We start from the raw sequence: 22556 nt of genomic DNA, 5'->3' as shown, positions 1-22556 counted from the left end.
GATGTTTACAAGGCCACAGTGAGTCAGCTCAACTGCTTAGCAAATGGAAGGAGGAAATAGGAGAAGGACTTTTTGAGGGAAAGGACATGACTTACACAAAAGCACAACAGGATTAAGCCAGTTATGAGTAAACTAAAGCTGGATATTAAGAGGAGATTTCTAGCCATCTGTTGATAAATACAAGCTGGCACTGGAAATCAAACACATGCAAATATTTCCTTTCCTTCCTTTTTTTTAACTCAAATGTTAAGCTCTTCACCAAAACTGATCTTCTGGCAAACAAACACTTTCTCCAAACCTTATTTTAATTATTTATTCATTTATTTGTTTGGATGCTGAAGCCTTGAATGTATTTGCTTCCTTAAAAGACATTCAAATGCAATATGTTGGGGCTTTCATATAGCTCCCATCATCTTGTTCTTTACTCTTTAAAGTAGCCATGGCAAAGAGAGGTTTTATCTTGCAAGCCTGGCTTCCAGGCTCTGCAGACACAGCACCCTGGAGGGTGTTCTCCCTCAGCATTCCCCAGGAGGAAAGGGAGGTCCCATCTTTAGGGATCTGGAGAGCAGGGAATGTGTCTGGCATGACCCAGAACGTCTGTAAGGGTGTAAGGAGCAGAACCCGATTTTCCTGAGGCAAAGCCCTTAGCTTCCCAAGTGCTTTTTCTCTCTAATAGACACTCAAGGACAAACCCAGATGAGTCACGTACTGCTACCCACTAATATTTACATGGATATCTCTTGGGTTTGGCACAAATAACAGTGTTAGAAATAGCAAAACAAAGGGGAGTAACACTGGGCAACGTTTATAGCTGAATCTGGTCTCCATATCCCATGACAGCAGCTCATATGGGGCTATGGGGCACTCAAGCAGGTCTACACACTCATGGGAGCTAGAGCTGAGCTTGGCAGAGCCCTACTGGGAAACTGAATGAGCCCCATCAGGGCTGGGTGCAATAAATCCTGCTGGAAACTGGAAGGCAACATTTGCCTTATGGGATAAAGCACTCTGAGCACCTGGACTTGACAAATGAGTGCCAGCTTCCTGGTGGGCCTGGCAGTAGAGCTGTCAGAAGCGCTGCAAGGTATTCAGTGCCTGGCATGAAGCTGGGGTGTTTGGGATTGGCTATGATCTGCCTGATGGAGCAGATGCATTGCAAAGGGCCAATATTTCATAGGAGGCATCTGATTCCTTCAAACAGAAAGATAACTGGTAGTTCTTTTTAAAACCATTTTCAGACTCAAGTTATTTACAGGTCAACACTCCTTAAATGTTAGCTTATTCTTTACCTCCTCTTCTCATGCCTGGCTCCCTTAGCCTTTGTTTCACTAGGCTGTCCAAATGCGAGCAACGCAGCGTTCATGTTACCTGAGTTTATACACCTACAAGCCGTGTGGAAGACATTAGGTGCTTATTGCAAGTTGAAATGTGTCACCCCTGGGGTGCCTGTTTGACTGCAGAAGCAGCCGGTGGCTGGTGAGCTTCAGCTCAGATGTCCAATTTCGTGATGATCTTCAAATTAAGCCAGAATAAGTCAACCCCTAGGTTCTCTTTTAAGAGCATCTCTCTTTTCCTCATGTATTTTTGGCTGTTCTCAGGCCCTGGTACGTTCTGAATTCGTAATTTCTGAATAAGGCAGAGAGGGGAAGGAAAGTAGAGGAAAGGGAAGGAGAAAGCAGTTTGTGAGAGGAGGAGATGGCTGAGGTGCAGGGGTGGCTGTGGTTCAGGTATGCACCTGAACTGTTGATGTCTCATGGTTCCATGTACCCTGCCAACTGTACACTGAGAACAGAATGCTTTTTCCAACATCCATCTGAAGAGGCATTTTTGTTCTTCTGCTTCCAGCCTTTCCATGCTGGGACTAAACCCCCCCGTTCTCCCCAATCCCCCACTCTCACCAATGCAGATTTTCATTTGTAGCTTCTTCCCGATGTTGCTGATGGTTCTGAAGTCAGCTGTGTAGAAGTAGTGCTCAGCTACTGGTTCTGAAGCGATTTCCCTCAGCTCATCCTCGACAGCATTGCCAACTCCCACAGCAAACATCCTAAAGCCTGGGAGCAATGGGAGCCTGTCAGTTGGACACCTATGGAGCATCTTGCTGCTGTGGTACCCAGTCTGTATGTCCTTGCTCACCTTCTGGACCCCTGCTCTCCACACAGCTCTGCAAATGTTAACTGGGAATCACCCCCTTACCCTCTACTATCATAGACTGCTTTCACCCGGGGGTTCAAAGTAGTTTTGCAGGCAAAGTCCTACCAAAATTATCTGGACAATGACCACTATCAGCACAAGAGCAGTGCTTTGGAGCTACGAGGCAGGACAGATGATCATAACGCCCTGACAGGGCCATCCATCCAGCTCACATGGAAGCAATAACACAGCAAAAGTAAAGAGTGGATGTTTCCAAAGCAGCCTGCGGCCACCATTCATCAGCCCGTACAGCTCCATCCCCTGTGCCATGGGGACCTTTGGGTCAGCAGAACTGCAGCTGAATCTCCTTCTGAAATTGCAACTTATGGAGTATGTCAAGAGCGACCCAATACTGGGAGGTGAGAACATGCTTCACTGCCAACAAACTGATTGGTCCCCTCTGCCTTAAGCTTGTTTCTGTTGAGCTGAACTGCAGTTTTCCCATTGATTTGAATGGTGATACAGGTTAACCCCTGTTTTGAAATACTTTTTCCACTTGTCCCTGTCTAGACACGGGTAATGCTTTCCCCTCTTCCCTTTTTTTGCCTCGTTTTTCTACCTCTGGATATATACAACAGTTATTTTTTTTCCCTACTGTTACTTAATGAACATGTTTGGAGTCTTGTTATAAGCATCTTGTTATTTATCCCCTCAAAGAACTTCTGAACACATTGGAGAATTCTGTGTAGGAACAGGAGAGGGGGAATCAAAAAGGCATAAAGTTTTATCATCACAGAGGACTAAATTCTACAGATACAGCTGATAAGGACCTTTTGTTTTATAAGAGCTGAACACCCACAGAACACATCAGCTTGCTTTGTAAACAGCAGCTTTTCATGAGCTCTCACCTGAGCTTTATTATCACATGCTAGCCCTTAGTCCCATCTAGTGGTGGAGCCCAGAGTTAAAGGGAAAGAAAGGATTTAACAATTCATGAGCCTGTTCACATGGGCTGCATCCATTTACCCCAGAGATGGCAGAAGACTGGGAACTCGCTCAGCAGGTCAGCAAAGGGGCAGATCTCAAGCTATTTATACTTCACTCTGTTTAGACATATACATATGTCAATATGTGGCCACTGTGCTCTTTTAGTATTCCAGCAGAAGCTGGAGAAAGTTCCTTATTAGTGTGCCTGGGATTTGAGCAGGGAGTGCATGGATACCCTCATAATCCATGTTTCTGCTTTGTTTATCGTTTCATCTCTTCTTTTCCTTTTCCTTCAGGCTGATACAGCCGAGCCGCACTTGGCCCTATAGCTCCCATTGTACTCTAAGGGGTTCTCTGATGGTTGGCTTTGCCTCACCATGAGTGCCACTGCTGCTGACCTGACTTTCATTACCAACATCAGACAAACCCTCAGCTTCTCCCTGCGGTTTCCTTCACATCTGTGTGAGGCATGCTAGGCCAGCCTGCATCCCACACCAAATGTGTGAAACTCCATCCTGCCCAGCACAGAGACCTCCAGCAGGCTTGGACTGAAGACACAGAGGAGCTCTGGGAACAAAACCAGCTGCTGGCAAATCAAGATTAGTCTGAACTGCAGGCAGAGTTGCTCCAAGTTCTATATGAGCATGCAACACCAGTCAGGCAGCATCTCAACAAAGTCACTCTATAGTAACATGTTTCTACCCTAAGACATATCTCCAGAGAAAGATTCATACCTAGGATTATGCTAGGTGCAGTACTAGATCCAAGGGACAATTCAAGACACCTACCTAAGTCTTTGGCTTTCTTAGCAGCATCAGTGATGTAATCTTGTGACCGTCCATCAGTGAAGACTATGCCCACCTTGGGGACCCCAGGCCTGGCTCCATTGATGATGGAAAAGGAGCTGTCAATGAGATACTTCAGAGCCTGGCCCGTCATTGTTCCTTTCTCCATGTAGGCCATTTTCTTGACTGCTGCTTTGATGTCCTTCTTGTTCTTGAACTGCCCCAGTGGGAACTCCTGTCTGACAGAACTGGAGTACTGAACCAGGCCAACTTGAGCCTGTTTGTCCGACACCTCCAGCGAGTCCACTATTTGGTTGATGAATTTCTTCACCAGCTCAAAGTTCTCAGGCCGCACACTCTTGGAGCCATCGATGAGGAAAACGAGATCCAGAGCAGATCCTGACCCACTGCTGCAAGCTGGGAAGGGGGCAAAGGAAAACAGCAACCAAGACCCCAATTACTTATGCAGGAATATGTTACCTGAGTGTCGTTTTATTGCTAATGGAATAGGTTTAATGAACCGCAGTTCACACTCAGGGTTTCAAAATAACTCTTGGTTATAAGTGGTTTGCCTTTCTGAACAGAACACATCTACTGTGTCCCAGTCCTGTCCCCACCATTGCGTTGCAGATCACAGCTCGGCTCCGTGCGAATGGAAATGATTACATACCACTGCAGGTCTTCCCATCGCTGTTCAGTGTGAAACCTTCTTTACAGGCACAAGTGTATGCTCCTGGGCTGCTGATGCAGATCTGCTCACAGTCATGGTCTCCAGTGGCGCACAGGTCTGACACCACTGTAAGCAAAGGTGGAGATTAAAATCAGAGCCCATGCCAAGGCTTCTCAACCGAGCCCTGGCACAAAGCATGATATTTGTCCTGTACACTAAACACAACCCAGTCCATTCTGCAGCAAGGCAAAACAGCAGAGGGTAGTGACTGAGATACAAGGAGAAGTTTACAGAAGTCTCCTGACTCAAAGGCACAGCCAGGACTCCATTCTGAGGGCAAAACCCATCTGTCTGTTGAGTGTATCACAATATACTTCACTCTCCAGTGCTACTGGATGAGGTTTGCTACCATCTGGGCTGGCCAATACCAATATTTTCCAGCTATGTCATACAAATATGATTAGTGAGATCAGCCCCGTGTACAGTTGTCTTTCCTGGAAGGGATCCACATGCACGCACTTCAGAGCCCCCCTCACGTGCAGCTTTCAGATTCACTCTACACACACTTCTCCTGGTGATCTGAACCTGGATCTGACTCCTGAGATGCTGAGCAAACAGAAACTGGATCACAGCAGTTTGAGCCACCAGCATTCTGTGACTGACAACACTGTCACAGCTGCTGCAATGGTGATGGAAAACGGACTCAACAGTAAACAGGTCTGGTTGAAGCAAGTTCATTTACAAATACCAGGGAAATCTGTGCAGAAAACCAAGCATTGAGGCCTATGAAAAGTCAAGGGGCTTCTATTCGCTATCTCAAGTTGTCTGTGTTTTGTCCTGCATGTGTTTTGTACTTCTTCTGGCCTTCCCAATCCACATGTCTGCAGATTGTGCCAGGGCTGGTAGATCTTTCTTGCATATACAGAGCTCACATCATTGGGAATATCACTAACCATGCAGCTGGCTGTAAGGCTGGACTCTCAGGTTGAGTTCTCTGAAGCCTACAGAGATCTCATTAGTCAAACTAGTGGCCAGATTGCCAAGGCTGTCCCTTTTCCCATGTGCTTGTTGAGCACTATGGGAAACAGCTCGGACATCGCAGCACAGTCCTTCCTGCTGTCAGTACCCACAAACCGTGCTTCGCAATAGCAGGTGGTGTTTGGGTACATCTCCAAGGATGGTTTTGTGCAGCTGCTTGCATAGCACGATAACAGCCCACTTGGCAGCTAACGTGCTGCTCTTCTCTGTTAGCTGTAATAATCCTTAGTGCAGGCTTCCCTTGGATGCACCTCTGAGGGTTTTTACCCTGGGGAGCGCTTTGTCATCTGCACGTTAGGAATTGGAAGAGCAAGGCACAGAAAGGGCCTTTTTCCTCTTTATCTTTTGGAATGGCATCAGTGCCAGAGCTTCAAAACGCTTTGTCAGCCCTCTCTGTGTCAGGCTGACTCCAGGGCAGCTCCTGCAAATATTCACAGCCTGGATCCCACCTTCTGAAACTTCATCTCTATCCCTTCAGTATGAAGTATTTGCTCCCCTCTTTCATGAGCTTCTGATGCAGTGACACCAGATTACAACACACGACTCGCTTTATAAGCAGGATTTACCTCTTTCCTGCAGAGGAGGACATTTTCCTCCACAAGAAGCTGCTCCCCCCATCATTTCCAGCCTGAGTCATGAAATCTTACACCTCTGAAAGGAACTGGAGTTTCGCAGGTCCATCTGTGTGTATGTGTTTGCAATGCCTTGCCATAAGCACTGCGGTGTATCACACCTCTTAAAAGGTGTTGCCGCACGCGATGGGCGTGCGAACCCCCCCAAGCCTCTCTTGCTGACACAGTAAATGGATATTTATAGGCCACCTCCTACAGCCGTGTGGGTACATTTGAAAGTAATAAAGCTTTCTCACTCCATTCACTGGTTTATGGAGGAGTGAGTATGTGTTTGCAGGAGAGCCAGGCTCTTTATATGCCGTGCAGAAAGGCGTTAGATACTGCACCAGCCAGGAGAGTCTCCTGCCCCACAAGGCTTGCAAAGCCAATAGCGTAGTCAGCAAAGGCAGTTCAGCCTCTAGCAGGGTAATGAAACCATTCCTTGCTGAAGTGGGAATTCCGAAGACAATACTGGTGGGGGGAAATTACAAAGCCAGATTCTCAGAACTGCCCAGATAGGCTTAAACATAAGCCCCATTATTTTAGCTCTATAAAGAACGTGTTTTCCAGGTTCTTTTTCAAGGCCTCAAGGAGCATGTGGGTCAAGTTTACAAACTGGAGACTTCCTTAACTAAACCAAGCTATTCCCTAACCCAAACCTGAAATACTTCAAAGGCAACTTCAAAGGTCATCCATCTTTCATACTGCTTCATGCTCCTGCAGAACCAAGTCCTTGGAACAAGGAAGCGGATGGATAAAGAGTAGTCACACCTACAACTCCCATGTGTAAAGCTTGCAGCCCCTCGCAGCTCTTGGCTAGCAATCCCAGACACAGCTACAGAGAAGAGATTCAGAGCAGCCCTGTGGAGAAGGACTTGGGGGTGCTGGTCGATGAGAAAATGAACATGAGCCGGCTTCAGTGTGCGCTTGCAGCCCAGAAAGCAACCGTATCCTGGGCTGCATCAAAAGGAGCGTGACCAGCAGGTCGAAGGAGGTGATCCTGCCCCTTTATTCTGCTCTTGTGAGACCTCACTTGGAGTATTGTGTGCAGTTCTGGTGTCCTCAACATAAAAAGGACATGGAGCTGTTGGAACAAGTCCAGAGGAGGCCACGAGAATGATCAGGGGACTGGAGCACCTCCCATATGAAGATCGGCTGAGAAAGTTGGGGCTGTTCAGCCTGGAGAAGAGAAGCTGCGTGGAGACCTCATAGCAGCCTTCCAGTATCTGAAGGGGGCCTATAGGGATGCTGGGGAGGCACTCTTCATTAGGGACTGTCGTGATAGGACAAGGGGTAATGGGTTCAAACTGAAACAGGGGAAGTTTAGATTGGATGTAAGGAGGAAATTCTTTCCTGTTAGGGTGGTGAGGCACTGGAATGGGTTGCCCAGGGAGGTTGTGAATGCTCCATCCCTGTCAGTGTTCAAGGCCAGGTTGGACGAGGCCTTGGGTGATATGGTTTAGAGCGAGGTGTCCCTGCCCATGCCAGGGGGGTTGGAACCTGATGATCTTAAGGTCCTTTCCAACCCTAACTATTCTATGATTCTAACCCAAGGGTTGTGTGGCGAGGACTTACCACAGAAGGCTTCTTGAAACTTGTGGGTCAGCTTCTCTATGACGCTGTAGCTCTCCACATAGTCCACGTGGTCATCCTGGGGCTGGCTGGCTATTTGCCGCAGCGTGTGCATGTCCACCCGGCCAACCCCGATGGCAAAGATCTCGATGCCGGCTGCTCTGGCCCTCGCTGCCACATCCCGCACTCCGTCCTGGGGACGCCCGTCGGTCACAACGATTGCCACCTATGCAGATGGAGATGGCAAGGTGGGTGCTCGAACCCAGCAGGCATTGATGGCACTGTTGCTTGTGGAGCAGGCAGGGTTAGGGAAGAAGGTTTCTGTTTCTAAAATTAAGGAGGAAGGAAATGCCACCCTCTCCTCCTCCTCTTCCCGTTCTTCCCAAGATCACACAAGTCATTCTTTTATGTGGGATTTGTTTCTTTTTGAGCTGGAAAGGTTCAGCTGCCAGGGACCCGGCTGATTTAGTTAAGGGATAACTGGTGCATCTCGCCCCTAAGGAAACTAAAGTAAAGGTTACGTTCTTCAATGGCAAACTAACACTCAAGCCAAACTCTATGTTCATGAACTCCCTGCTGACCTAAGGACAACTTTAACTCGGTGTGGGACTTTAAAGAATCTCAGGAAATCTCATGGAAGCATCATGAGATGAGGGCTTTCCCCCATTTTATACATGGAGAAGCTGAAGCAGATGAAGGGGAAGAGATCTGCCGAAGGTCCTGCTGTGTGTCAGTGCCCAGTTACCTTGTTCTGCAATAAACAGCAGAGATGGAATCCTACCTCTACTAACATCAGCATTAAAATGACAGCTGGTTTAAGTGGAAACTGGTTTTCATCTTGGATTAGATGGAGCCCTGAACCATTGAAAACCTCCAAGAGTCCTGCTCCTGTTGCTTGTTTGTTCATTTTCCTCTTTCTTTTTCTTCTGATACGTGACATTGTCACAAAACCTTAATTTTTGTTCTTTGCCAATTCATCTGCTCCTGCCCCTTTTCCTTACAACTCTTTTATTGTGACACCGCTGCCAACTCCAAAGGCAGTGATTGGGTTGTAATGCAGTTTGGAGAAATACAACCAGCAGGAGCAGGTGAGCTGCTAAGCAGAAAAAAGCTCCACATTCCAGGCAAATGCCCTCAGAAATACAGAAAGTAAAGAAAGATGAAATGAAAAATCCAGCTGGCAGCAATGGTGAGTTCAAATGAGCCATCATCTGGTCATTAAGGCAGTATTTGCTGTTATCCTCTATATAAATCAGACCCACCAGGTGCTCAGTGTGATGGCTATTATACACCCTCAGATGGATGGTCAGGAGTGGGGTTCCGTGCCCTACTCATCCAAGGGGTGCTGACCATGCACATGAAGTGGCCTCTTTCCCTCTCTGCCTACCCTTCTGCTGAGGGAGGGATGGATGGATGTATGGATGGATGGATGGATGGGTAGATTGATGGGTGGATGGATGGATGGATGGATGGATGGATGGATGGATGGATGGATGGATGGATGCTGCAATCATCTGTCCCAAAGTACCGCTGCAATACTAATCTGGTGCCCTGTTCAGAGCTTTCCTTCTATGCAAAACTTGTGTGAAACAGGAATAATGTAGGGCTTTTCATTCTGGAGCAGGAGTGTACGTTCAGGTGTGTATCTGTGCTTCCTAAGGGCTACAAAATCAAAAATTCCTAGTAGCATCACAATTCTGTAACTGGCTGATTCCAAGGGAATCAAGAAACAAATTCAAGTATTTCCCTTCTGCTTGTGGCCAAAATAAGGAGAAGGGTCACCTGTGCCAGATGTGAGTGTGTGATGTAAAGGTGGAATGAACATGAGAATCAGAGACCGAAAGAAGCCCTGGGGTTAATTCTGGACCACCAGCCAAGCCAAGGAGCAGAGCCAGCCGTGCAAATCATGCTTTCTGCCAGGAGAGGGAACCCTCGACTCAGCAGCTCTGCTTCCTGCATGCACCCAGCAGCTCCGAGATAGGGGCTGCCAATTAGAGCTTATCAAAAGCCAACCTGTCAGGACACAAGATGTATTATCAAGCAGCTTCTGCGAGCAACACCACCCTGTGAACAGGTTTCTGTCAGGAGCTGCGTATCTCCCTTTTGGTGTTTGTCACTGGATGAGGTGTTGCGCATCCTTCTGGCGTTTCTCTGTCTAAACAAAGTGATTCCCCAGGTTTAACCAGTTCCTTTCATTCTTCCCATCATGGTGGCATCTTCGCATAGGCATGAGCCTCAGGTATGACCCAGGTGTCTGCCAGCAGCATCCACATGTGGATTGGATGGAAAAGATCTTCATAATTCATCTGTGTGAAAATCTGCTATAGAACACTTGGAATTCATGTTGCTGTTGGGGAAAGCAAAACTTCTGGGTACAGAGTCTGGACCAGGCATCAGGAATTCATCAGTGAGCCCATGGCTATAATGAATGGAATAGTGATGCAGAGCAAGCACCAACCAGCCAGGGAGCCTGTCTGTGACCAGGCAGGGGTACTTACAGAGTAAGAAATGGAACAAGGACAACATGATCTTGCTGTAGTAATCTTGATAACCAGGAAATCCTGATTTTTCCCTAGCATTCCCCCTCTGTGCCAGCCTGAGGCAGGGAGTTCTAGTGTGGAAAACCCCAGCATCCTGGGGGTTTTTAACCTACCTCCCCATCATTTGCAGCCACAGGGTTTGTGCAGTTCTCTCTGTTGTGACCTTGTCTCATTTAAAAAGCTGAGAGTCCTGGAATGTGCCTTGCTTGGGAAAGAGAAAAGGAGCAACTGCTGCAGCCTGGAGAGGCTGATGCTGCTCTGCAGCAGAGGGCTTGTGCTGGCCTCAGCAGCAAGCCATGGGAGAAGAATCAGGAAAGGGTGAACACGTTTGCTCCCTCAAAGGGCTGAACAGGATCTTCAGTTTTTCCCTAAGGAAACTCACAGCATTTTGCTTTTCAAGGTCAAAACTTTTGCTCATGTTAACCACCACCTTTCCGCTTCCCGTCAATCCCTATCTGGATCCTTCCTGTGTTACTTCTGGCATAGAGAAATCCCCCATGGTCTCATGACACAATTTATTCTTGGTTAGCTAAAACACCAGAGTATTCCCAGGCATCCCTAGGTATTCATATTTCAGGGTTGGCAACCCAGCAGCTAATGAGCTAGCTGTGTCTCATTATGCAGTGAGTAATGTGAATGGTGCAGCAGCACTGAAAGGAGAATTGGGCAGAAAGTTGAACAAGGCCTTGATTTTCTCAGCAATTTGACAACCTATTTGCTGCTCTTTCTAAAGAAAGACAAAAGTATTTGGGCACCCCTGTAGTTCTTGATGAGAGTGTAAACAGGCTCTGCTCTGAGCTCCTACAGAGAGAAATGGTGCTTTTCCTTGTCCTGGGGTGACATTCACCACACAGAACACAGCAAGATCAGATGAGGATCTTGTGATGTTTTGACCGGTGTCCCACATGGTTGCAAATATAGCACAGATTTTCACAAGGTCTTGCTGCATTTCTGCTGTGTGAAGGAGTAAGAACCATGTCCAATGCTTCTGGAAGCTTCATCTCCCTCAATTACTGCATGACCCTAGACAGGCGACTGAGTCACCTTGGGCAGCATGAGGATGACAGAAGGGAGAAGTTTGCTGGACTTCAAGACATCATGGAAAAAGGCAAAAAATAACCAGGGAACCAAGGAATGCAAGTGGTTGTGGAGGCTTCCACCTTGGAGATACTCAAAAGCCATCTCAACATGATCCTGGGCAACCAGCTCCAGGTGGCCCTGCTTGAGCATGGTCACTAGGACTCCAGAGGTCCCTTTCCGTGATTCTGCCTCTTGGATCAGCTCCAAAGTGGAAGGGAAGAGGGAGAAGCAGATGGTGATTTTATTTGCTTCTTTTTTAATGCCTGAGATAAATCAAACCCTCACTATTCTGCTTTTTTGGATGTCCAGGAAGTAAGGTTTTAGGGAGACAAAGCAACTTCAGAGGTCTTTGTACCATCGTCCACACAAGCATTGATGCTTTAGCCATCCACAGAACAAATGAGATTTGCTTTTTAAGAGTTCAAATACTTAAGCTAAAGGCTTGTTTGATATATTAGTAGGACATAGCAGCTCTTATGTGCATTGAGACGACAGGAAACAGCAAGGATTGCAGGAACATGTTGGATGAGCTGTCTGGCAGCCCAGCTGCAGAGTAGACAAGAGCAGGAAGACAGTACATGAGGAAATGGTTACTTAAATGGTGTGGAAGAGATGAGTTAGACAAAGATCCAAGCATTGCATAGACAGCTCAGTGAAAATGTCTCTTCAATCTACAGTAATGGTCAGCGCTGCATGGAAGAGGTCAGACTGTATTAAGAAAAGAAGTATTAAAAGAGTATTGTATAAACCAGGGCTGTGCCCGGTCCTGACCTAAACATGATCTCCTGGTCTTAAAATGGACACTGGGGAATTAGGTGAAGACAGGAGAGGATAAAGAAATATGGTGAGAGGGGCATGAATGGATTGCATAGTGGTCCTAAAAGAAACTGGACCAAAAAGATGCCATTTGAAAGATAAACAGTAAGAAAACCAGTGAAGTCAATGGGAGCAACAGGACTGGAAGTCAGACCCCTCCTTTATGATACTTCATTCATGACCCAGGTACCACCCTAGGTGAAATGACCGGCCACAGGTTTTCCTCTGTGCACTAACTGGCACCCTTCAAGCACCTTTATCCACCAATTTCTTTCAGTGAACCTCAAAGAATTTGACCAAACAACTCAATGTTGCTCCTTTTGAATAAAACCCATGGCAATTAGGTCTGAGTTCCCCTGCAAGAGCTGAGCTGGTGGATTCTGCACCAGGTGACTCCTAAGCTAATGATGTGATCATGATGGCTCATCAGAAGAGCTTATCTTTCTGGACCTGATTGTCAATGAGACAGTAGAAGTTTCTTGGAGTGTGTTTTTCTTCTATTATTACTCTTGGTTTTCTTCCTATTGCATCAAACCAGATTCAGGCTAAAATTCAGAGAATTTCCCCCACTGTGAGCTCTGCAATAAGAGACCATATGAGGATGGAATCATCCGTATTTGCAAGTTGCTGGTAGTTCAACACAGTGAGGGGGCACACAAGACTTAGTCTAGTGTGAGGTGTCCCTGCCTGTGCCAGGGAGGTTGGAACTGGATGTTCTTAAGGTCCTTTCCAACCTTAACCATTCTATGATTCTAAGATGTAGGGTGAGAAAGTTGGGGCTGTTCAGCCTGGAGAAGAGAAGGCTGCGTGGAGACCTCAGAGCAGCCTTCCAGTATCTGAAGGGGACCTATGGGGATGCTGGGGAGGGACTCTTCATTAGGGACTGTAGTGATAGGACAAGGGGTAATAGGTTCAAACTTAAACAGGGGAAGTTTAGATTGGATATAAGGAGGAAATTCTTTCCTGTTAGGGTTGTGAGGCACTGGAATGGGTTGCCCAGGGAGGTTGTGAATGCTCCATCCCTGGCAGTGTTCAAGGCCTTGGGTGAGATGTTTCAGTGCGAGGTGTCCCTGCCCATGGCAGAGGGGTTGGAACTTGATGATCTTAAGGTCCTTTCCAACCCAAACCATTCTATGATTCTAAGATGTGCATTGATAACCCTGCATGTTCATGCTTAGCTTCTCCCCCAGAGAACGTTGAGCTTGGTTTTCAGGAAGAGTTGGGAGGTTTCCACCCTCCAAAGGTTTGTCACCTTTGTCAGTTACCCCCCTCTTGTCCCCACACAACCAAAGCACAGAGAAAACCTTTCCCCAGCTGCTCCACGATGAGGCACAATCAGAAAGGAGCTTCCAAGAAACAGATCATTTTCTCACCTTATTAAAATTGGGAGACCTCACCCTGGCCCCTTCAGAGTCACTAAAAGCCCGGCTGATGGCAAACTGGATAGCCAGGCCAGTCATAGTCCCGGTGGAGAGCGGCTCTATCCTTCGGACCGCCTGCAGGAGCGCGGCTTTGGTTTGGTACGTCTTGAGGGAGAACTCGTTCTTGACAGCACTGGCGTAGTTGATGACACCCACCCGAGTGGAGTTGGGGCCCACGTCCAGCCCCTCAATCACTCGGGACATGAAGACTTTGACCTTCTCAAACTCGTGCGGGCGCACGCTGCGGGAGCTGTCGATGATGAACACCAGGTCGGTGGGTTTGGTTCTGCACAGGGTGCCTGGAAAGCATAAGGAGGGAGGAGAAAAATGAAAGAAGAAGAGGAAAGGATCCTAAGGGGAAAAGAATGGTCTCGTTAGAGGACCTGAGAGCTTCAATCCCTTCTCTACCTGTCTCACTTTAACCTAATAATCCTAACTGTTCTTTTTCCTGTCATAGAAAAGCATCTGTAAGAAAAGCACGGTTACTGGTTGACAACGTGTGCTTCTGAGGGAGCGAGGTGATGAGACACTGGCACTGCACTTGCAGGAGCAGGTTACCCACTTGTCACCCCAGGCTATTGCTAATGTCTACGTGAAACTTAATTCACTTACTGCAGCACGGAGGGAGGAATAAAGCTGTGGGCTGAAGCCTGTGTGTGCACTTTGGCATCAAACAGCGTCTAAAAAGGAGTGATCACATTTCAGACATGGATAAGCAATCCCCATGGATATTAATTAATGAGATTATATCTTCATCATGCATGACCAGAAGCAGGCATGGAGCCCAGCAGTTCCAGATTCAGCTGTGGATTGAGGTACCCAGATTAACTAACCACCATCCCATCATGTTGTTCAGCTGTGGACTAGTAAATACTGTAACACAGCAAAGACCAGCACTGTTTTGTTTCTGTGAGCTGGTGAGGGACAATACAACAGAGAGACGTAGAACCATGTAATTGATAGTTAATGTCTGCAACCCCATAATAAGACATGAATATCCACTGTAAAAAGTAAACGGCACAAACAGGAAGCATTAACATTGCAAAAAGCTGAGCGATTTTATTTTGGTTTTAATTTCTCATTTTCATGCTGTTTCCATCTTAATTTTCAACTGTGGCAAAACATAAAAAGGACTGGTGTTTTTTATGATTTTCTAAATGAATTGCCCCATTTCTCCCCCCAGATCTATAGCATTCTGTTCTTTTCATTTCTTTCTGTCATTTAGCTTGTCCCTGTAGGGGCATCAAGGGTTCTGTTACTATTTGATTTCTGCAGAGAGGGACGATATAGGTTAGATCATAAAGGAGATTTCTGTGGACAGATTTTTAAATGTGAGCTTTTGGGCCAACAAATCTGTTCCAAATGATGACATAAATATTACAGCTGGTCCTCGGTGTGAGATGTAACGGGGCTTTCAGTCTTTCAGACAGATAAAAATAAATACCCTGTGATAGATCCATAAAGGATATAATCAGGTTAGTTTCCTGAGAGACACTAACACTGAATGTGCTTCTGGCTCCCAGAAAGGTCTCTCTCAAAGATGCTGTGTTGGGAAGGGATGCAGGCAGTGCTTACTTTGTCAGATGCTCTAGTTTCCCCTAAAATGCAATATAACCTTTTCCCATGTGGGTGACTTCCACTTTGCCACCATAATTCGTTGCAAAGGAAGGAAAAACTCAGTTGGCAATCTATCTGCAGCATTGCAAATCCCTTTACCAGGGGTTGCTTATGCCTATTTTACAGGTGAGAAATGAAGGTACAGAGAAAGGCTCAAAGTCTTGCAATCGGTTCTGTCAGAAATAAAGGGCAGATTCCCCTTTGCCACTGTAACTAATGAATCTCCTCTGGTTTTAGTGAGAAACCAAATAAGAAAAGTTGGTGTTTTTTCCCTAGAAGCATTTGGATCCAATAGAAGTTTTCAAGATTTATTATTTTTCTTTACGGAAGCTCAGTGATTTTGGCCTAAATAACTTTTTTAACCTCTTTTTATGCGAGTGAAGTATATCTCAGGGCAATGAAGAGAAGAGATTATCAGATGGGAGCTTTGGGATTTTAGCCTGTCTGGTCAGAGCCCCGGTGCACATATCTGGCCTGCAGGCCAGGCCTTGGTTATCTCCAGGATGTGACCGTCAGGCACTCTTGCTCTGATTGACATCTTGACTCAGCAGAGTTGATCTTAAAGTTGAATTAAACCAGAAAGAAAATGCTCTATTTTTAACAACGTCCGCACTTGGAGTAATTCAGGAGTAACTGAATTTCATGCACTGATTTAGCAGAAAATCTCTCCTAGGGCATCTTTGCCGTATTCATTAAAAGAACAGGAAACCAGCCTGGTAAGTCAGAAAGTGTTTATTCTACAAGCAGTGATTGCTCATGGTAGGGCTGACTTGAATGACCAGCCTGTTCAGTTTCCTGCCTTCAGTAGTGCTTAATGGCTCTGCAGCAAAGATAACTCTCCCTTTCCAAATTAGTGAGGAGAAACTGCTCAGTATGTCAGAAAACTCTCCTTTGTGAGCACCAGCTAATGCCGCAGTCCCTGTCATGCCTGTTTTACAGTTGTCAAGCTGCCCAGGTATATGCATTATGCATCATCATAAGATCATTCAAACAGTTTTAGAACCCAGCAGTAACTTTTGTCTTGGCCTCCTCTCCTGCAGTGAGTTCCCCAGGCTGGCTGGAGCGCCAGCAGCATCCTGCTCCTGGCAGAAGGGAGATGCTTCCTCACCACCAGACCCTCCCTTTGTGTTTGGTACTTGCTGACACCAATTGCAGACTAGGAGCCAGAGACCATGCAAACTACAGACCAGGCAGCTCCTTTCCCATCTGGCTGCTCCACACCCCGCTTGGAAAGACGAACAGAGCAGGGTTTTGCTCAAGAACGGATGAGGGGAAAGCCTCGGAAAGGCTCATCCTCAGCAGCCTGACCCAGACCTTCCTGCTCAGCGAGGTTAACCAGAGCCTGCGATGTCCAACCAACTCCTCCCCAAGCTCCAGGCACAACCAGCCCTCTGCAGAGCTGTGTGGAGGAGAAACAGTTTTGGAAGGCAGAGGAGAGCCCTTCTTCTGTCTAAGCCTCCTACAGCTCAGAGTGCTGCTATGCTGGGGGCTAAGGCTGACCTGCTGCCACCTTTGCTGTACCTCTGCATAGATCTCTCATTATATCCCTAAAGCAGTGTAAGGGGAAGAATCAAACCCATCTCCAGCCTTTGCTGCCTTGGGAAACTCTTGAGAAAGCTCCTTTGCTTCCTTGACTGATGTTGGGTGTTTCTTCTTCCTTCACCTCCTTCCCGGTCCCAAAGCAGGCAAGGAGGTAGAGGACTGACATCGTGCATCCCGCTGCTGAGCTCCCCACTTACCTCTCTGCTGTGGAGGTGTCCCACAAACTCCATAGCTCTGGAGGAGAAGCAGCAAAGAGAGCAGCAAGGCAGAGAAAATCCTGTCCATGGCTGCAGAGGAGCCAGTGCCTGGATGCAGAGTAGCAAGCACGAGCCTTGGCCCAGAGGTATTAACCTGCCCTTCCTCGGGGAGGCATGGGGCCAGCCCCTGACACGTGTGAAGGGCTGGGGGGGCACCGAGGGGAGAGGGACAAGCAAGGAGGACTAGGAAATATTGCATGAAGATGGGGAAAGGGGGGGGATGTCCAGCTCTGCCGGCCCCCATCCCCTCCACAATGGCTTCATTGCTGGTGAAGGGGATGGGAAGCTGTAAAGAGACCCGCAACAGCATGGTATGTGGGGAATCTGGGACCGTAACAGTGGGAGCAGTGAAACCAGCCCTGGGGAGCTGGGGTTAACCTGTCAATCACTAGCTCCCGCCTGCAAACCCTGGGCTTTGCCACTGTAAGCAAACTGGAGCGTGTCAGGCTCGTGTCCGTCCTCCGGCAAAGCCCAGGGAGGGGGTGATGGTGGGAAGGGGGAGCACGGGAATAGCATCACACAAATCATCCCTTTGCCAAGCACAGGGCTGGAACCCAGCCTGAGGGACCGGGGGACTTCGCTGCCTTGGCATAGTTTGCAGGCAAATCGTTGTAGGAGGAGGGGAGAGGAAGAGGAGAGCAAGGCTTGGGGAGGAGGAAGGAGCGACGGATGCAGAGCAAATTCCTTCCTGCGGGAAACAGTCGCTTCTCTATGAGGCTGGGCCCCTGTGCAGCAGAGGAGGGAGGGAAAGGAAGAACTCCATAGCCTAAACTAGATAAATAGACAAGACACTCAGCATAGACAAACAGATTAGAAGTTTGATTTATTTCTTACAGCGTAGCTTTTGGGTCTCTGCACATGAGGGAGATACAGCCACAGACAGCCAATAATCTAAACCAACAAATAAGACTGATGATGCTGCAAGTGAGCAGAAATCCAATGTTTTCCTTATGGCAGAGCAGCAGGGAGATTTGGTACCAAAGGAAGGGGAATTTAATGATGGGTTCATCACAAAGCTGTGCATCTGTTTTTTTCCTAAGTACCATATTACAGTATTGTCAGTTGATTGAAGCCCTTCCAAAGATGGATTAGTCTTTGCTCACCTTTCCAGTCACACACCCTTGGAGCACTCATCCATTTAATCTGCATTGTGCTAGTGCAGTGCTGTGGCAAACTACCTTTAATTCAAAGCCCAGTTTCTCTTTCCTTATCCAGATTCCCTCTTTACTCCCAAAGTGCTTCAACAGAGACTGAGAGCTCCTGTGGAGAAAAGCGCTTTGATTAGGAAAAAAAGGGACCTGTCCTTAGTGAAGCTGCCAGGTATTCTTAACTCTTTTAACATTAAAAGTGTTAATGAATATATAAAATATAGCTATGGTCTCATGCAAAATCAGCACAGATTTGCCCCACTGCTGTCTTCCCAGGTACCCACCATCAATCACAGGCCTGCATCCATCTCTGGAGTTAGCTGGACATTTTTAGCCAGAAGGAGAAAATGGTCCAGATGAGAGGGGTTTTTTGCTCCCATTTCACCTCTTTCTGTCTTTGAGCCCCTTTTCCCAAGCTTTGTGACATCTTATTTATTTGCTTATTATTTCAGAGCCCCTGGGATTAAAAAGGCTGCCATGAATGATGTGAAAATTGCAGCTGTGGTCGTGGAGTAGTACAGAACACACACACTTCACGTATACCTGTGCATGCACAAAGAGCTCAGTGTAAAAACTTCATCTATGCTTGTGAATGGATGCATAGCTATATACACATGTGACCATACATGTGTATGTATTTACATATAAACATGATTGCATATGTGTTTCTGTATATAAATATGTATGTGTGCACATACATGCAGACATATAACTCTCCTCTATGCATGCTTTTCATGGATGTGTTTCTATATGCATGGATGCAGATGGGTGCTAAGATGTATAAATACTATTCACTGATACCTTTGTGTGAACATAGATGCATTTGCTCTCCCAATACCCAGAACAGCCACACTGGTACATTTACAACTATTAGGGAACAACATGAACTAAAAACATAAAATCAGGGAGATTTTACCTCCAGCCCTGTCTGCGATGGGGTTTCTCCTGTTGCTCTGCCATGCATACAAGGATCTATTGGTGCAGACAGTACTCGCTTGCCATGAATAGGGATCATTCAGAGCTCTCCATAAATGAAGTCTCTATGGCTGTTCTCGCAGAGGAAAATATAAAGTTTCTCTGTGTCATTTTGCTGTTAATTAGCAAAGGAAGATAAATACATTTCAGGTGAATATTTTCACTAGCAGAGCTTGTGGCACACAAGCAACATTAAAGCTTTGAGAAGGCGGCGAGAGGCGAAGGTGTGCTGGATCCCAGGGCTCTGCGTTTACGCCTCTGTAAAAGCCCTGTTTGGTTTGAAAATATGAAACATAATTTTTCCCCAGGCCTCCGAAAATGAAAACACCAAATTCAATATTTCGAGAGGAAAATATGCATTTAAAGCTCTTCCCGAGCCTGCTTGCGCCGTAAACAGACAAACCATTAACGGCTGATGCTGGCCCCTGAGCAGCCCTGTCATTCTGCAGAGCCACTGTTGCTGGCTTCACGTGTCCTGCACAAGGAGGGTCTGCCTTTCTCTCCAACCCAGTCACATCCATGCCTCCTTACTAAAAAGGCTTGTTGTAAATACCAGATCCCCTCTTTCCTTCCACAGCAGGATGGTCAGCAGAAGCAAGGAAGGACAGGCCAAGGGGAATGGCTTGAACCTGCCCGAGGGGAGACTGATCTGAGCTCTTAGGCAGAAGCTCTTCCCTGTGAGGGTGCTGAGGCGCTGGCACAGGGTGCCCAGAGAAGCTGTGGCTGCCCCATCCCTGGCAGTGCTCAAGGCCAGGTTGGACACAGGGGCTTGGAGCAAGCTGCTCCAGTGGAAGGTGTCCCTGCCCATGGCAGGGGTTGGAGCTGGAGGAGCTTTAGGGTTTCTTCCAACCCATATGGCTATTTCTGACCTGGGTTTGCACCCACAAATTTTGACCGTTGGGACTATTATCAGGATGGAGCTGACAAACACCATTTTTTGGAGACATCTTCTGCACACGCTGTGATGATCTGCTCTGTTCCACCAGCACTGTGGGTAAAAGCCCTTTGCTGATGGCTGCAGCCTCTCTGCTCCCACCAGCAGGAGCTGCTGGGGCCATCTTCTTGTTGCTGTTGTGAGACCATGGTGTTGATGCCTTTGTTGGCCAGTTCGGATGAATGAGCTTGGCTGCATGGTCTGGATGTCACAGCACGGATGAGACACGTTTGAAAACATGGCAGCATGAAACTCACTGTCGAGTGCTTAAGCTGCTGGGAGACTTCAGCTGGAATGTAATACCGTAAGTGCTTAGCAGGGCTGGAGAGCCTTTGCACTGCCCTAACCACCAACACACCCAATGACAGCCAAAGCTTCTGCCTGTGGGTAAGGGACTGTATTAAAACAAACAGCTTTCCACATGCAGACAAGTCCAGCAGAAGACTCCACTGTGAAGCCAGTAGATGCAGTTTATCCTCCCCAGCATGACCAGCTGGGGAAGCATCATCCACTGCCACCCAGGCAAGAGGTTTTCCTTGCTTACTGTGCTGCATCCTCCTTTGGATCCTTCCTTGTCTTTCTAAAACCTTTTCCTGGTTTGTAATATCCCAATGTTAAAATGCCACTCTGCTGGATGCCTTCATTTCATGGGTAGTTGAATCTGCCAGCCGTGGGATAGGCCAGGAAAGAGCAAAGCCCAGTTTAAGTGCTAAAAGTACTAAAAAACAAGCACATCTATAATACGCATTACAACTGGGAGAGGTGGCAACTTCTCATTTGTCATAAACCAAGCAAGTCTGATAGCATAAACTGTACAAATAGAGATTATTTCTCTATCATTATGTGCATAACATTTCACAGGAATCAGATGGGAAGAGCCAAGAAAAATGACATTTTAATTTCAACAGCGCAGACATGCTTTGTTTTGATTTGGCATTTTCCTTTTCCAATTTGCTTTGCTTGAGTTCTATTTTAAACCAGTATATTTGGTTTATATTTACGTGTTTCCAATAAACATATAATTATTCTGTTTAATAGCTTAGGCTACATTTCACACTGCAACCAACTCAAATGATAACATCAAAATGAATCAGTCCCTCCGGCACATCCATGTGAATGATCCAGAAGAATGTGATGGTTTTCTGGGGAAAAAAGGGAAATCAGAGTTCAGACGTCTCAAGACTTTTACAGACATCCAATAGAGTTCAAAATGAAGCACAGTGCTTGTAGCCCTGGACCATTCTTAGAAGCGATGGGGAAATGCTGGCCAAGTCACACCGGTTGAAGCAGCAGAGGAAGAAGAGGTTTGGGATGGGACAAGCAGCCAAACACTGGGTAGTTTGCTACTGTGTAAGATGTGTATTTCATTCTAAACACACCTGGTTCAGCTCTAACAGCTTTCTCACCCTCCAGCCACCAGCAAACTCCAGGGTTTAGCAAAATGCTCAGTAACTTCCTTGCCTTTCTCTTTGATGTTCCCAGGTGAGTGCTTCGGAGCTGGATTCGCAGCCTCCATTCGTCAAATGCTCAGAGAAATGGTGACAAAAGCTGCCATTTAGTCAAAGCTCCAATTCTCATATTTTATCCCCACGGTGTTTCTATTTCAGGTTGTTACAGGGAGTGCAGGAGTCCCTCCCCGCCTGCTTCATTACCAGAAATGATATTTACTGCACCACCACCATATAGCAAAAGTGGTATTTACAGCAGTGGGATCAGTGCAAAGCATAAAAGAAATGATGTAAAGGGAGAAAGACTGGGGAGGAATGAATGGCTTTAAATATAACCTTTTTGACAACTCAGGATCAAAAGACCTGCTGTTTATCCTTTGAGCTGCAAATGGCTGGCAAATATCCTTGCGCTTTGATGCTGTAAATAGTGCATGCTGTTTATGGGTAGTCAATGTTTATGCATTTTATGGGTCACATTTATTTCAGAGGGATTATTTTTATTTGCTGTGTTAACCTTGCCCACATCTTTCCCTTGGGACTGAGTTGCCTCGTGGACACTATTCCTGGCTCTACTGCTGACCACCTGCAAAAGCTTGGTCAGCTCATGTCCTCTCTCTGTGTCTTGATTTCTCCACCAACAATGCTGGCCTGGACCAGAAGTCCCTGAGGTTACATCTAACTTGCTAAACTGCTTGAATGAAACAGCAATCTAAGGCTTACCACTTGTAAAGATCATGGGATCACTGTGTCATAGAATGGTTGTGTTTGGAAGGAACCTTAAAGATGATTCCATCAAGAGATGAAGGTCACTATGCAGGCAGCTCTTTTCTGTAAGGTGGATGAGCCAACATAGTGGCTAGATGTAGGCAACCATATGAAAGGGGACCAAGGTAGGAAGATGCAGCAATAAAGACTCTGGAATCATCCAAGAAGAGGAACTTCTTTGTAAAATCACTTCCATGAGCAGAAATGTTACAGAAATCCT

At 46.7% G+C, this 22556-nt stretch overlaps 1 protein-coding gene across 1 annotated transcript; it reads right to left on the bottom strand.

Moving 5' to 3' along the window:
• Positions 1-866: 866 nt before the first annotated feature.
• On the bottom strand, positions 867-19646 carry MATN1 (matrilin 1). The gene is made up of 7 exons (XM_061360627.1): positions 19131-19646; positions 18170-18326; positions 13603-13949; positions 7797-8019; positions 4573-4698; positions 3906-4319; positions 867-2051 (listed from the first exon to the last, which is right to left on the bottom strand). The coding sequence occupies exons 2-7, from the start codon at positions 18213-18215 to the stop codon at positions 1489-1491; spliced, it is 1719 nt and encodes a 572-aa protein (XP_061216611.1). The 5' UTR covers positions 18216-18326; positions 19131-19646; the 3' UTR covers positions 867-1488.
• Positions 19647-22556: the final 2910 nt, after the last annotated feature.

This window comes from Neopsephotus bourkii, unplaced genomic scaffold (assembly GCF_033783945.1).
Source record: "Neopsephotus bourkii isolate Nb327-2 ecotype Australia unplaced genomic scaffold, CSIRO-AGI_Nbou_v1 NB_1036, whole genome shotgun sequence".
Lineage (NCBI taxonomy): Eukaryota > Metazoa > Chordata > Aves > Psittaciformes > Psittacidae > Neopsephotus > Neopsephotus bourkii.
The sequence above is the reverse complement of the archived record's forward strand: the minus strand, read 5'-3'. Positions and strand labels throughout refer to the sequence as shown.

Coding starts and splice junctions, on each gene's coding strand:
- MATN1 (XM_061360627.1), bottom strand. CDS start 18,215: ATGCAGATTAAATGGATGAGTGCTCCAAGGGTGTGTGACTGGAAAG. Junction 8,020..13,602: donor GGTCTCCCAATTTTAATAAG/GTGAGAAAATGA, acceptor CCATCTGCATAG/GTGGCAATCGTTGTGACCGA. Junction 4,699..7,796: donor GTTTCAAGAAGCCTTCTGTG/GTAAGTCCTCGC, acceptor CTTTGCTTACAG/TGGTGTCAGACCTGTGCGCC.